Below are 14,580 nucleotides of genomic sequence, written 5' to 3' on the forward strand. Positions count from 1 at the left end.
CTCCACCAGAAAATAGAACAGAAGCGTTGTTATGCATGGAGAGTTTTCATATTTGCTTGAATGAAATGAAGTTCAATGATGACGGACACTCGACTCATACACGTTGAACAGTCCGCAAAACATGTCTTCAAACCATTTTAAGTGAAAACTGTAACGTTTCAAGAGCAGAGGCAGCATGTCAAAGAGATAAGATGATTCAGTGTCGGGGAGCGGCAAGGTTTCCTCTTCAGAAACACTCATTTCAAGGTTTCCTCTTCAGAAACACTCATTTCAAGGTTTCCTCTTCAGAAACACTCATTTCAAGGTTTTCTCTTCATAAAAACTCATTTCAAGGTTTTCTCTTCATAAACACTCATTTCAAGGTTTCCATCAGAGCCACGCTCCCTTTCAGCATCATATTGACCACTCTCTGTGTGTGTGTGTGTGTGTGTGTGTGTGTGTGTGTGTGTGTGAGAGAATGTATCAAAACAGAGAAAGAGAGTTTCATGTGTTTATGCAGTGTGTGTGTGTGTGTGTGTGTGTGTGTGTGTGTGTGTGTGTGTGTGTGTGTGTGTGTGTGTGTGTGCGTGTGTGAGATAAAGACAGAAGCCTAATTCCCTGTTCCTGCGGTGTGTTGTCATTTTGAGAGAAAACTCATTTGTATGCGAGGGAGAAGTATGAATATGTGGCAAGAAGAAGAGCAACCCCACTTCAATCAGAAACAGATCCATCCCATCATCCCCTTCGAGGTCAGCGCGATATCGCCAGATGTTGCTATGGAAACGACTCATTTTCATGCACATCCCCTTTTTTTAAAGTAATTTCTTGTTACTGGCTCCTGAAATCTTCGTTTGCTTCTTTTTTTGTATCCCATTCAGTGAGATATGAGGCGAATGAAGACATCTTGTTACTTAGCACAGGTTGAGCTGACCTTTCGTTGGCAGGACTACCAAAATAAAACTGAGTTTGCGTCTGTTCTTAGGTGGACGTTACATCATCTGTGACCTTTAGGGACCGGAGGAAATGGCACTGCCGATAAACAAGTTGCGGGTGAACCACTCCTCCCTTCACCCTCAGCTACAACGGCTGATATGAACACCAAGAAAAACAAAAGCAGCCACACGTTCACAAAGGAGAGGGTTGAATCGACGCTCGGCAATTATTTATTGACAGCGTTGTCTTCCATCACTGACTTATAACTTCACGAGGCTCTGTGAGATGTTTTTCTATCGATCATTAACTCCAAATCAACTTAGACCGACTCAGATGTGCACTGAGGCATGAACAAGAACAGGCTGCATCTGTGTTGGAGTGAGCTCCAACGTGGGAATGTGACGAAGAAGTTACAAAACGCTCCTCAACATGCTTTCACAAGATCCCATTGAGATTGGTCAAGTGTCCAGGACGGACAAACGGTGTGCCTGCTGCACAGCTAACAGCTAACGGGACGCAGTAACATGGTATCCTCTGCCCCTCACGTTGGTTCCGTGTACACTGTGGCTGTATATTGTGGCTGTGACTTTATTTAGGAGGGTTGTGTCTTGACGTTGTTTCTAAGATGTCGTCAAAGAGGAATTTCCACTTCAGTTGTACAGCGATTACAACATTTGAGGTGTTAAAGATGCAACTTATCATCAGCCTGAATCATTCTATCCATAATTAAACTGCTGATTTTGTTTTTTAAAAACAAAGAAAATCAATTGTATCTGCTCTATAAATAATCATTTAAAAAGTAGAAGCAGAGGTATTTATGTCCGTGCAGGAATATTAACCAGCAGCGATGCTTCCTTCCAGATTGTCATCTGTATGCAAAACAAATACCTCTGGAATGAATTCTCATTCATTTAAACATCAACTATACATGGATTTTTCATCATATATATATATGAATGTAATTGTATGCATATTAATGCAACTACATGTATCATGTGTTGTATGTAATGGGGATCCTTTAAACAAACAAACTTTTGAACATCAAACTGTGTCCTCTTCGTTCTCATGTCCCTCGATGGACAAATAAATCCAACTCAGTTGATATCAAATTAAACACATTTATTCACATTTTTTTCAGTTCCAGCGAAACTCCTGTGAAGACAAACCATGATGGGTCACAGCAGGACTACCACAGGATGAGTCATCGTGGTGTCACTGAGCTAAGCGCTAGTTAAATAGAGCTTTGGCAGCCATGACAGATGGTGTCTCTCTCTCTCTCTCTCTCTCTCTCTCTAAAATATCTTTAGTGGAACAAACTCAACAACTACAGAGACCAAAAGAAAGCAGGCAGTCTTTAAAATCACCAGAAACATCAACACACCATGATAGATGATCATTAAAATAAAATGTCTTTACATTTTTATTTTTTTTAAAGGAAAGGAAAGAAATTGGCATCACCCTTTAAAACAGAGCATTTTAATATCCAGCCATAATCAAATACAGTTTTACACCACAATGGATATCTATGATGTGAAAAAGACGCTTGCATGACAGTAAAGCAGTGACTTATCTTCAGATGTCTGTTTACAAAAGTTAGTTTTATTCCGGACAGAACAGTCGATTCAATTGTGTCGCGCGTTAGCCACTTGGTCACATTTGCTTTGTAAAATACACAAACTTGTGGAGTGAAATTACTCAAATAAATGTAATAGAATACATATTCTGATACTTTGGTACTTTCTGTGCTTTGACTGACGAGCAGTTGCGTAATTTCAAATGTTACAATCAACTCACTGTAGAGACGAACAATGATTCAGATGAAGATTCAGATAATGCCCCGGCCGCTACTTCGGTGTGAAACATGTGTTTGCAGCTCTGTGCATAAACCGCCATCTTGAATTCTTCACGTGCGTCTTGAAAGAACCTTTTTTTAAATTTTTTTTTTCATTGACCAAACGAAAGAACATCTGTACAAAAAGATCCCAATCGCTCTACAAAGAAAAAGCTCAAAGTGTTTTGTTTTTTTGCATGAAGGAATGCATGACACAGCCCACAACAGAGGCGCAGACGACGCAGATGACGTTGTCGGGTAAACACGGTGGCGTTGCCTGGTTGCAGCTGATGGTGGATCTGCGTAGCTTTGCGTGCAGCTCGTCTGACCTCAGAGGGACTCGGCGGCAGCGAGACCCGGCTGACATGCCGGGTCTTTTTTCTTTCTCTCTTTAACCCCTCACTATGTTTGCAGGAAGCACCTGTATTTCCTCTTCCGGTTCCTCTCCTTCAACTGCCTCTCGTCGGCGTGCACGAAAGCTACGGCGAGCGAAGCGCGTGCGACGCTTCGCATGCGAAGAGCGCAAGATAAGAACAAGGGCAATAACTGGCAAAGATCCCGGGACACCAGGCCTGAGTGAGCGGAGACAACAAAGTTTTTGTTCCAAAGTCTTTTCTTTTTTCTGTCGTTTTGCTGGGGCAGTTTTGTAAACGGCGCCGTCTTCAGCTGCTGACCAGAAACGGCCGCCGCTACTCGGCTTTGTGGCAGTAAATGTCCTTCAGCGCTTTCAGCTCTTCAATTAGGGTCTTGTTTTGGTTTTCCAACACAGCCACGCGGTTTTCCAAGCATTTCACGTACTCCTTCTTTTTCCTGCGGCACTCACGAGCTGCCTCCCTAGAGAGAGAGAGAGAGAGAGAGAGAGAGAGAGAGAGAGAGAGAGAGAGAGAGAGTTGAGTCGCTTGTTGAAAATGTAATTTAGGCTCCAGAGAAACAATATACAAACAATCACTGTTTATAAACAGTACGCTGCAGCTTCGACCTTTTGCACTTCTTGTGGCCAAAGAAAGTGTGAACGTCAGCCTCCAGACTGATCCATTGGATGGAGCCCTGGTTGGCTCTTTGAATCATTTAAAACCTGGTTATAAATGATAACTTGTGTATCTTTTAACTTTCATCCCAAAATGAGATTCATCATTCGGAGAGGTATGCTCTGCTGTAGGATAGAAAAGGACCTATGAGCTTGTTTCCCCTCCGTGAGCATCTCCTACCTGTTTTTCATCAGTCGGACCTCCCTCTTGCGGGTGGTGGTGTCTTCAGAGCGCAGTGGGGGGTTCTGCATGGACCCCGGGGACGCTGCCATCACGATGCTGTGAGCCAGGCCCGAGTTGGGCGAACGCAGCTGGTAGGCGGGTATGTCTCCTGTGGCAGCTGTATTGGGGGGGGGGGGACAGAAGCTTTAGGACTCCAAGTTCTGTAACTTTAACTTTTTAAATAAAAAATGTGAGACATGAAATGACAGTTTTCTCAGTCATACAGTGTGTTTCTTCACATGTTCACCTTTAAAGTACAGCAAACATGAATTTATTTCGCCACAGGATGTTAGACAGCAACTTCAGCCAAGAGCGCTCATCCGCTCTCCTTCCTGCCTCATAAGATGAAGTTCCTCTGACCTCGACGGCCCTCGTGAACAGGTATCTGTATTTAACCGACCAGACTTGTTTTGGGGAATGAAGTGGTGCCATTTGTTTCTCTGTCAGTGGTTATTATCATGCAGGTGTACAACACTATTTTTCGGCCCGTGACTCCTTTTTAATTTGCTATAACATGCTTTACATGCAGTTCCTCTAATGGCCACTAGAGGCTGGCTAAAAAGAAAATCATATTAATAATAAATAATAATAATACAAAAATGTAAAAAAGGGTACATTATATATAATATATATATATATATTATATATCAGGGTATATTACAAATATGGTAGAATAAAAGAACATTGGTCAAAATGAAACAAACTGTTCGTTAATGTGCACGTATTATTCATTCAAAAGAACAAATTCATGTTTTGTGTGCTCAAATTCTCCCCACAGACCGTCCAGAGGTTTCAATAGGTATGTTGTCTTTATGTTGTATTTGTCATTAAAAGGTGAAAAACAAGCAGCTTCCTGGATGTGCGTCATGACACGTACGAGTCCAATCATCGTAAAATGACTCTGCTGTTAACTGCTCTGCCTGGTGTCTCGCGCCGCTTCAGTTTCTCTTCTTCACTTTGTTCCTGAGAAGTTCCCCCCCCCCCCCCCCCCCCGTCATTGTGATAACAGAGTGACTCGCGCTGTGCTGACGTCAGTGTGTGCGTCTCACTCGCCCGATTTGCATTCCCTCCTCCCTGCCTGGCCTCTGTTCCAGGAAACTGGAGTGACGTCAACAGACAACTATCTTACCACCACCCCCCCACCCCCCCCCCACACACACACACACACACACACACACACTCCCCCACTGCCTTTCTGCCTGACAGCAGAGAGCAGAATGTGTGAGTGTGTGTGCAAGTGTACCAGCGGGAGACGGACTAACAGGAACATAGTTGAGCAAACTAACAAACGCTTTTCTTTTTTCTTATGTGAGTGAGCGTCCCTGTGGTGAAACAGGAAGGACGGCTTTCCAGTCTGCGCCATGTGTCCTCTGCAACTTCACCATGCATGAAGTAAAAGTGACAGAAAAGTAACTACAATTTCATCAATATTTCTCTGGAAGAGAAAGTCTTGCTCTCACAGTTGTCAAAATAAAAAAATGTCCTCTTACAGTTAAAAAAATCATGTCCAAACACCACAAAAGCATATTGTATTCACTGCTTATTTACAGGTGGGCGTAACCCGAGAAGCTCTTCGAATCCTTATCTTCACGCGTTACGTGCATAGATATCTCAAGAGTAAAAGAAAAGTGACTTTTGCACAAAACACATTTTTAAAACAAAGTGTGAGCGACACTGTACCTGACTCAGTCTCATCCCCAGTCACAGCCATCTCTTGTTTCCAATAACCCAGCACCACGGCAGCCAAACACTCTTCTAGCTCACTCCTTTGCCAGAGCCTCTCTTTCTCCTCCTCCCGTTTCCCTCTCAGCTCTCCGCGTCGGAGTGGTCACTCGTCAACTTTGCAGCCCGATTACAATTACAGGCATTGACATCACAATGACATCACTCCTGCCCGCTGAAGTCAGTGAAACACCCCGGATTAGAGTTCCTCCCCCCCCTCCCTCCCTCCCCCCGAGGATAAGATGGTAAAGTAGAGTCACACAATGTGAGCTGGGAGGGAGGGGGGGAGGGAGGGAGGGAGCTGGTAGTGGAGGGGTTGTATTTTTAGCACTGGTGACGCAGAGAGACGCTCAACAAACAAGAGGATATTGTGTCCGTGCAAACTGATGGGAGTTATTTTGTGATGACGGAGAGAATAACAGATAATTGAGCTTTTACATTATTTGTTTATAGTAATCATCACAACATGTTCATGGACTCATGTTGCTGAATTCTAGAGCATAGCCGATATTTAGCAGAGCCCATGAAAATGATATATCTGACTGCCTGATGGATCCGATAGTAAATGAGTGAAACGTTGAAGAGGAACAAGATTTGGCTGCTTCACCAACTCTGAGAACCCCGGGATTGCCGGCGATCACCGTCTTTCAGAGGTTGTATTCGCCTCAGTTTTGAAGCTGAAGCCTCTCACCCCGAAAAACATGTGAATGAAACTGGTTCTATGGTACAGACATACCTACTTTATGCTTATCCCATGCAGTTTTGGTCAAAAACCATGCAGCATACATGTGTTGTATACACCTTTTCTAAAAATGGTCTATTTGAATATTTCTAGATACTTGGGTCCCTAAACAGTCTTGAAAGAGCAGAACTTTGGTGTGACTGGAAAGCTGAAGCTATTGTTGATCCAATGAGCTCAAACATATCATTCAGGTTATTCTCCACTTGGTAGCTATTTCACATAGTGAAACCATTTTCTGAAACTTGACGTCACTGTATAAAATGACCTGAAACTAAAACTAGAGACCTAGAGTATTCAGAGGATGTATGGCTTTCCTAGGTATATGAACTATAAGGGACTTTTTATTGATGCATACCACTTCAATGTGGCACATACTGTTGAACCACATTCTCCCCCTAAAGATCCCCAAGCAACGAGAAAAGTCAAAAACAAATGCTGAGCACACACACAGCTCCTGTTAACATTGATCTTCCTGTGAAAGGCTTAACCACCTCGTCCTCCTGGTTTCCCAGGTACAGACGTCCATTGTGCTCAGACATTTCTGTGCTCCCGCCCACTTTTCAGGTCTGGCAGTAAAAGGATGGGCGTATACAACAACAAAGCAAATCGCAAGATCAGACAAGCCCATTCGCAGCTGATCGCCAAATACGTATGAGAAAAGAAACAGAGGGCTGAGTGAAGCAATCAGCCTCTCACGTTCACATACAAATGGCAGAGCAAGGATGTGATTTGGACCCAGACATGCTTGGCTGCTTGATCTGTCTGGATCTACTGAAGGATCCGGTCACTACTCCCTGTGGACACAGCTACTGCATGAGCTGTATTAGAAACGTCTGGGATGAAGAGAACCAGAAAACAATCCACAGCTGCCCTCAGTGCACACAGACCTTCACAGCGAGGCCTGTCCTGGTGAGAAACACCATGTCAGCTGATTTAGTGGAGGAACTGAAGAAGACTGGACTCCAAGCTGATCGCTCCTCTGCTGGACCTGAAGATGCGAAGTCCTGTCTGAGTTGTCAGGCTTCTTACTGTGAGCAACATCTCCAGCTGCACTGTGAATCCCCTCTCCTTGAACGAAATAACTACATAACTCCGAAATAACTACATAATGATGTCGATTTGTAGGTTACTGGTCTTCTCAATGGAGCTCTGATGGATCGGTGCTAGGCTATGCTAACATCGTAGCAGCTCCACCAGCACTCAATAACGTCACGTAGACGTAAATACGGCAGCGTCTATTTATTGTTTGTATCGTATGGTTTACACACACGCATGTACACACATAGTTTGGTCCGGTCTCTGTTGATATGAGGTATCGTAGAGCTCTGGGTGAACACAGACGGCTACAGGATTTATTTCCTGATTCAACAACGGCAGGAAGTCAGTGATGACAGGGGGAGCAACTCAACGCTGATAGGCTATCGCGCCACAGCGTCACGCGATTATGTCGCTGAAGTTGAAAAATTTCAACTCGCGCGTTGGCGGTTTTTGCGGCGTCCAACGCAAAAACGCGGCGCGACAGTCTCATCGCGTCTGTGCATAGACTTTGTATGTAATCTCGACGCGCGTCAAAAAATCAACGCAAGTTCCTCTTGTGCTGTGAGAGTACCTACTCTGAAATACAAGGGCAAATGAGGGTTCTTAGAACTATGTTCTTAGAAGTACGAAGAACTTCCTCCAATTCAAAAATGCTTAACATGGCATGGTGTGAGTAGCAAGATATCTCTTCGACATCATTTTCTATATAATTTGTTACATTTGTTCTAATTGGCTGCAACTTTAACGTATGAATGTAACGTATTGAACGATACTGTGTGCTTATTTGTTCACATCTTATTTCTATATGTATTTTTATTTTCCAATCTAGTTTAATTCTGGTGTTTTGTTTGCTGTTATTCCGCTATTTAGTATTCAGGGGAGCCCAAATAATATCCACTCTGACAAGCGCTTTGTGTTTGTTGTTATGTTCATCGTTTCAGGGGTTGAGGTGAAACTTATCCAGAAGGACAGAAGCCATATGTCACTATGAAACCAAGAAACCAAAACCAAGAAGGCACAGATTGAAACCCTATTCTTCCCACGGACGTACTCATCGTCCGTGGCAAAATGGAAAAGATGTGGCCACTGATGTGCTTTTCATTGGTTTTGGTCTCTACATCGTCCTCTCCTCGAGATTGCCCTGTAATCACAGTCAATTAGTCCGGCTAATACACCGTCCTCCGCCTCCACTGTGATGGTGCTGATGGTGACACGTGTGAGTCACTGGTCCGTAAGCCCTCGCACCATTTTGTGTCTGTGGTATGACTCAAACGGTATCAATTCAATCTCACCGATTCATTGAATATTGTAATAAAACAGGTTTAAGGAATCAAAGCTTCATTCAGGAGTCAAATGAAGACGTTACAAAATGATTGGTGCTCGTACAAACTCATATTAACATCCCTAATCATGCTGACACTTCACAGTATTCTACAGTTTTTCAGCCCTGCTTGTAATGTACTGGCCCCCAGGATGAACTCTTCACTATGGCTCCCATGGTTGTGGGTGTGTCTGGTACATTTTCTTTTACACAATCCCTCAATTTCATTCTAGGTCCTAATCCCATGATTTCTATTGAGGATTATAATGTTACATTTGATTCACACAAGATCGTCATTTTAGCCTCAATTCAAGCCATGTCCCTGTTGAGATGAACGTTATTCCACATGTTTAAGAGGACCTGGAAATGACCACCTTCTTTCGCTACACGCGATTCCAAATTGTCTAAACATGTGCACGTGAAATATTAAAATGCTTTGAACCCTACCTTGGACGAGCACCTGTCCTCCCTGAATGTAGAACTGCTGTGGGGAGTCCGCGCACTGCAGGATGCTGGCTCCAGGCTGCGGGACGTGAGAGCTGGCCAGCATCATGGTCTGGGCCCCATGAAAGGCTTCAACTCCTGGGCTGGTCAGCTGCACGGCTCCCCCGTGAGTGATCGCAACTGTGTGGAGTCAAAGTGAAGTTATGTCAGGTATTTAGAAAGTTTCATTCATGTTTCTAACAGAAAATGTGAGACGACTGATGGTTGGTTGTCTTAAACGGACATGACACCCTCGTGGTTGAGTCGTTAGTAGAACAATGAGAAACTGTACTTAAGTCAACAGTATAGACTGTTTCAACTGAACTGCATTGCATTGCTTGGCAGCTTGGGTCCATGTGTATTCCCTGTCAGCGTCTGTCATTCACACACACACTGCAACAGGAGACATTTAGAACATTTAAAACTGTGAAATATGAGTCGTATCGTCACGAGGCTTAAAATGATGTTCCTTCCCGGCTACTGCAGCAACTCTGATCCTGTTTTTTTGTTCCTGGTTCTTGTCACTGGGGGTACTGTTGTGTTATAAGCTATTTACCACATTTAACTGACAGAAAACACGGGATTAAGCCCACAGTTTGCTGCACTTCACAGGAAATGTAATATTTACATGGACACAATGAAGTGAGGCTGTAAGTAAATACCACTCTATGTTATCGAACAGTAGAGGGTGGGCCTGTTTACATGTGTACTGACTGTATTGTCCCGAGCTGGTCTGGTAGATGGAGGTCGGCACTGTTGCAGAGGCAGCACTGGAGACCGGCACCTCCTCCTCTTCCTCCTCGTCCTCCTCGTCCTCGTCCTCAGTCCTCTCTTCGTTGATGATCGGAACAGCCGGAGAATCCGATGAAAGCTCATTCAGGATTTTTCTGCGGGAGAGAAGAGAGTTCCATGAAGTGATTCCACACACACAGTTTAACGTTACGAGACTTTACAGACTTGACATTGTTTATCATGCTTTGGTTTCATGTTTTTCATACTTTATTGCAGCAGTTAACTTCAATTTGCTGACGTATGATGTCGTCCATACGTCCCTGCAACGTTTCTTTACATCTTATAGTGATAAAGTAATAATTATAGTAACATAGAACACAATTAAAAGACTAAAAAAGAAGGAAAAGATTAAGAATTAAAGAAAGAAATACCTACAAAATATACACATATAAAGTTACCGTTTCAATATTGTATTTTTATAAATGCATTTAAAGAAAAATCTTGAAACTCTTCAGGGCTGCATCATTTTATATTATTGAATGATGATCCTCATACATTTAGTCCACTGTTGCAAATATACTTGTTCTTGATGTCTGATTCTAAAGGTTATTATTTATTATTTGACTCCCAGTTGTTAAATGAAGGTCTATCCCGTGTAGATATCCGTCTCATGTCTGAACTCGTTTAACTTTCTTTGACGTCTTCTCACCGATAAGATGGACGCCTGGAGAGAAGCACCCGTCTCTTCTGGGTGTCTGTGACTGACTCGTCATCCTCCAGCTCCGCCACAGAGGCGATCTGTGGGAAACAACCAGCATTATATATTGTGAGTAATCCACAATGAAAGCATTTTTTTTTTTACATTTTGGCAACATCATTGGTGTTAAATGTTATCACTGAGGGGGCGGTGCTTTGCGTACGCAGACCTTTGGGATGCTGTGAAACAGAAGAATGACGTCAATGAAGGAATCTGAGCCGTTTCATTTCAAACCGTACCTTTTTCATCTCATCACACGTCTCAACGGAGTCTCTACAGAGAGTCTCTACAGAGAGTCTCTACAGAGTCTCTACAGAGAGTCTCTACAGAGAGTCTCTACAGAGAGTCTTTACAGAGAGTCTCTACAGAGAGTCTCTACAGAGAGTCTCTACAGAGTCTCTACAGAGTCTCTACAGAGAGTCTCTACAGAGAGTCTCTACAGAGAGTCTTTACAGAGAGTCTCTACAGAGAGTCTCTACAGAGAGTCTCTACAGAGAGTCTCTACAGAGAGTCTCTACAGAGAGTCTTTACAGAGAGTCTCTACAGAGAGTCTCTACAGAGAGTCTCTACAGAGAGTCTCTACAGAGAGTCTCTACAGAGAGTCTCTACAGAGAGTCTCTACAGAGAGTCTCTACAGAGAGTCTCTACAGAGAGTCTCTACAGAGAGTCTCTACAGAGAGTCTCTACAGAGAGTCTCTACAGAGAGTCTCTACAGAGAGTCTCTACAGAGAGTCTCTACAGAGAGTCTCTACAGAGAGTCTCTACAGAGTTCTACCTGCTGTGTGATTATCTCTTCATCAGCACGTTAACGTCCTCCGTTCTCCGAGCATGATTTCATTGCTACCTGAATAAACAGGCTTACATTTCTGCTCACACAAATGGGTGTTGTTGGAATGATGAACATGAATTTGACCTGGCTCTGTGTCATCAGTCGGTGAGCTTTCATGACTCACACTGGTGCGTCATGGTTGTGCATTCTCAACACAAAGGCTGCGATGGCCCTGCTAGAAGAAAATGTCTGCGCCAGACAAAGGACAGGTCTGCTTTATGCCAGGTTAAAGGGGGGGGGGGGGGTCCTCCACTACTTATTGATAATCATGTGAGCGAAGGTTCAGCCTATATGCTGTTCGGGTTATAAAAGCAGCAGAATGACTTCACTTGTCTTGTATCTGCTGCTTCGCGCTGTTGCCAGAAGCAAATCTTTGAATAAACTGGCTCAATCGGAACAGTGGCACGGGATATTTACTGATATGAAGGAGCGCTTTGAAATCAGTTAACAAAAGCACTTTGTGGTGGCCATCTGTGCCGTTCTCTTCCCCGACCTATATCTGCGTAAAGACACGTTTCATGTAATGTGAGGAAAATCTGCTGCGGCATGTTTATCTGATTTCATTTCCCATCTACAAACAGTTTTGTGTGGTGAAAATACCGAAACATCTGTGCGTCTGCACCACATTATTCAGTGAAAGAATCCCGTTATGACTTTTGTTTGGGCAGCGCCACCCTACAGGTTGTCTCACCTGGACGGTCTGGACGTGTGGAGACTGTATGACGGAGGTCTGGGGGGTCTGGATGACCGTCTGACCGTCACACAGCTGGACAACAGTCACACCCGGAGACTCCGCCGACACCTGTGTGGTGCAAAAGCAGGGAAAAGGAACACTTCTTCAGTCAGACATCCCATATTATAATGCCTCAACATTGTGTGCTGAACAGCTGTCACACTCTGTCCGTCAACGTTCGAGTGTCGGAGTGAAACGGACACCTCCTCTCTCATAACGAGTGTACCTGAGGACGCGCTGCAGCAGACAGACTGTCGTCGCTGTGGTTCTCCTCTCCGTCCGTCACCGAGCCGTTTAAACTGCCGTCCAGCTGAGGCGAGACCGAGGTATCCATAGTCAGTCACCTACACGGGCAGACAGAGCAGTCATTACCACCGCGGAGGCTGACCAAGGCCTTCAGTCTGTTCTCTCCAGCACCACTTGTACCATAACTCTTACATGTGATGCCAAAGACTCGTTGTCAAACAGGATCTCACTCGCCTCAAGTTTGTTCTACATGATATCCTGCATATATTACATTCTTCAGCTGTTTTCCCACTTTGAAGTATTTATTGATGTCTGTTTTAATGGAGTTTCATTGTCACATTTTAAAATGGTCTTCGTGGAACACACGTTTAAAGTCGTAAACTGAAAAGTCGTCACTTTTTAAAGTCTTTTTTTAACTAATGTGAGTAAATGAAAACCTTTTCTTGAAAATATCATTTATATTATTATTTATATTATTATATTATTTAATATCACGTCGTCACAGACTGGTTTGAACCAGAGATGATGAACAAAAGATGTCATTGAATTCGAAGGCAAAGGGATCACTGACGTCAGCAGCAGATCAGAGGCCAAATACTGCTTTTTAATTTCCCCATGGGCCCTCCCCATGTCCAGCTACGGGTTCCCTGTTTAATGCAGATTAGTTCCAAGCACACGCGCACTCTCAAGGTAATGCAGTGTTCTTATCTGCTACTGAACGAGTGAGACATTAGATTAGGAAGTGTTCTCATGGTGCACTGTAGGCAATGGAATTCCCCAAAGTCCCAAGTTTTAGAATAAACCCTGCAGTGTCGGAGCAGAGGACAACATATACACTCATTTTTAAATGTCTCTGTGAAACCACATGTTGTAAACACAATGTCCACTTCTGGTTTATTGTCTCTTTCAAATAACATAAAGCCCGCTTAGAATTGTTCAAGTGGAACAGACTCACTCAAAGCACGTCTTGAAGGCGAATGTGACTTCCGTTTTTTTTAGCAAAGTGAAAATAAAGCTGTACTATCACTTCCCCAATTAATTCCAAATTAAGACTTTTAATTTCAACTGTATATTATCTTATTAGCGCAATTGAGGAATAAAGAAATCATAAATTTAGGAGGAATTTGCGATGGACAAAAATGAAGCAATGATATTTTTCCAATATATAATCTTTTATTTTGAAGGGACACATTTTCGCACCAACTTCCGACACGCGTGACTCCGTCTGCCTTGACGCAGCTCCGTAAACTTAAACAAAAACAAAAAAGGAACTGCTGTGACCGCAGCTGACCGAGAACTCTTTTTTTAACACCATGTTGATCGTCTAATAATTCACCGGCCTGCTTCAGAAAACAAAGAGTTTTAATTAACGGTTTGTTTTGCAACACTTGTCACACGACTCTCTGCCCGACTGGCGCCGAGCGAGGAAAAGTGACAGCTTTGCAGTGACTTACCGAAGTTATACGTAGTCAGACTCGTCACTAATTACAGCAATGGGTTGGACGGCCTCGCGCCTTTTGCTCACGTAGTTTCACGTCAGCGCTGACGATGCTGTGCCGAAAATGTCGACCCGACAGGTCAGTTTAACGTCGAAGAGTGCGTAGGTGGAGCGAGACGGTTCACCTCCGCCTACTTCCGCGTTCGCTATGCGCGGCTGCAAAACGACCAGCGGGCGAAATCTTCTTTCTCTGAATATTTTAAATGCTGTATAGGACAAAATATATCAGTAAATTGACACTTACATGTTCATATACATTTATTTAAATATATAATATTTATACACATTTGTATATTATATTATATAAATGTATTATTTTAAAGATCTTTTACTGTGTTTTGGACCAAACCATATTGAGCAGCAGGCCGAGATAAAGTTCAACTCAACTGCACAAGGTGTTCTTATCAGTACAGATCAGTTGTCTGTATGAAGATATAGATATAGATATGAATCTTAAATGACATTACGTTAAATAAATGTCTTACA

The 14,580-nt window shown here is 43.3% G+C and overlaps 1 protein-coding gene across 1 annotated transcript; it reads right to left on the reverse strand.

Moving 5' to 3' along the window:
- Positions 1–2,016: 2,016 nt before the first annotated feature.
- LOC306788672 (cAMP-responsive element modulator-like) lies at positions 2,017–14,171 on the reverse strand. The gene is made up of 8 exons (XM_079284276.1): positions 14,051–14,171; positions 12,577–12,694; positions 12,309–12,419; positions 10,741–10,829; positions 10,014–10,186; positions 9,264–9,440; positions 3,952–4,111; positions 2,017–3,577 (listed from the first exon to the last, which is right to left on the reverse strand). The coding sequence occupies exons 2-8, from the start codon at positions 12,682–12,684 to the stop codon at positions 3,433–3,435; spliced, it is 963 nt and encodes a 320-aa protein (XP_079140402.1). The 5' UTR covers positions 12,685–12,694; positions 14,051–14,171; the 3' UTR covers positions 2,017–3,432.
- Between the last annotated feature and the right edge of the window lie 409 nt (positions 14,172–14,580).

Source organism: Melanostigma gelatinosum (genome assembly GCF_949748355.1).
Source record: "Melanostigma gelatinosum genome assembly, chromosome: 15".
In the NCBI taxonomy this organism is placed as follows: domain Eukaryota; kingdom Metazoa; phylum Chordata; class Actinopteri; order Perciformes; family Zoarcidae; genus Melanostigma; species Melanostigma gelatinosum.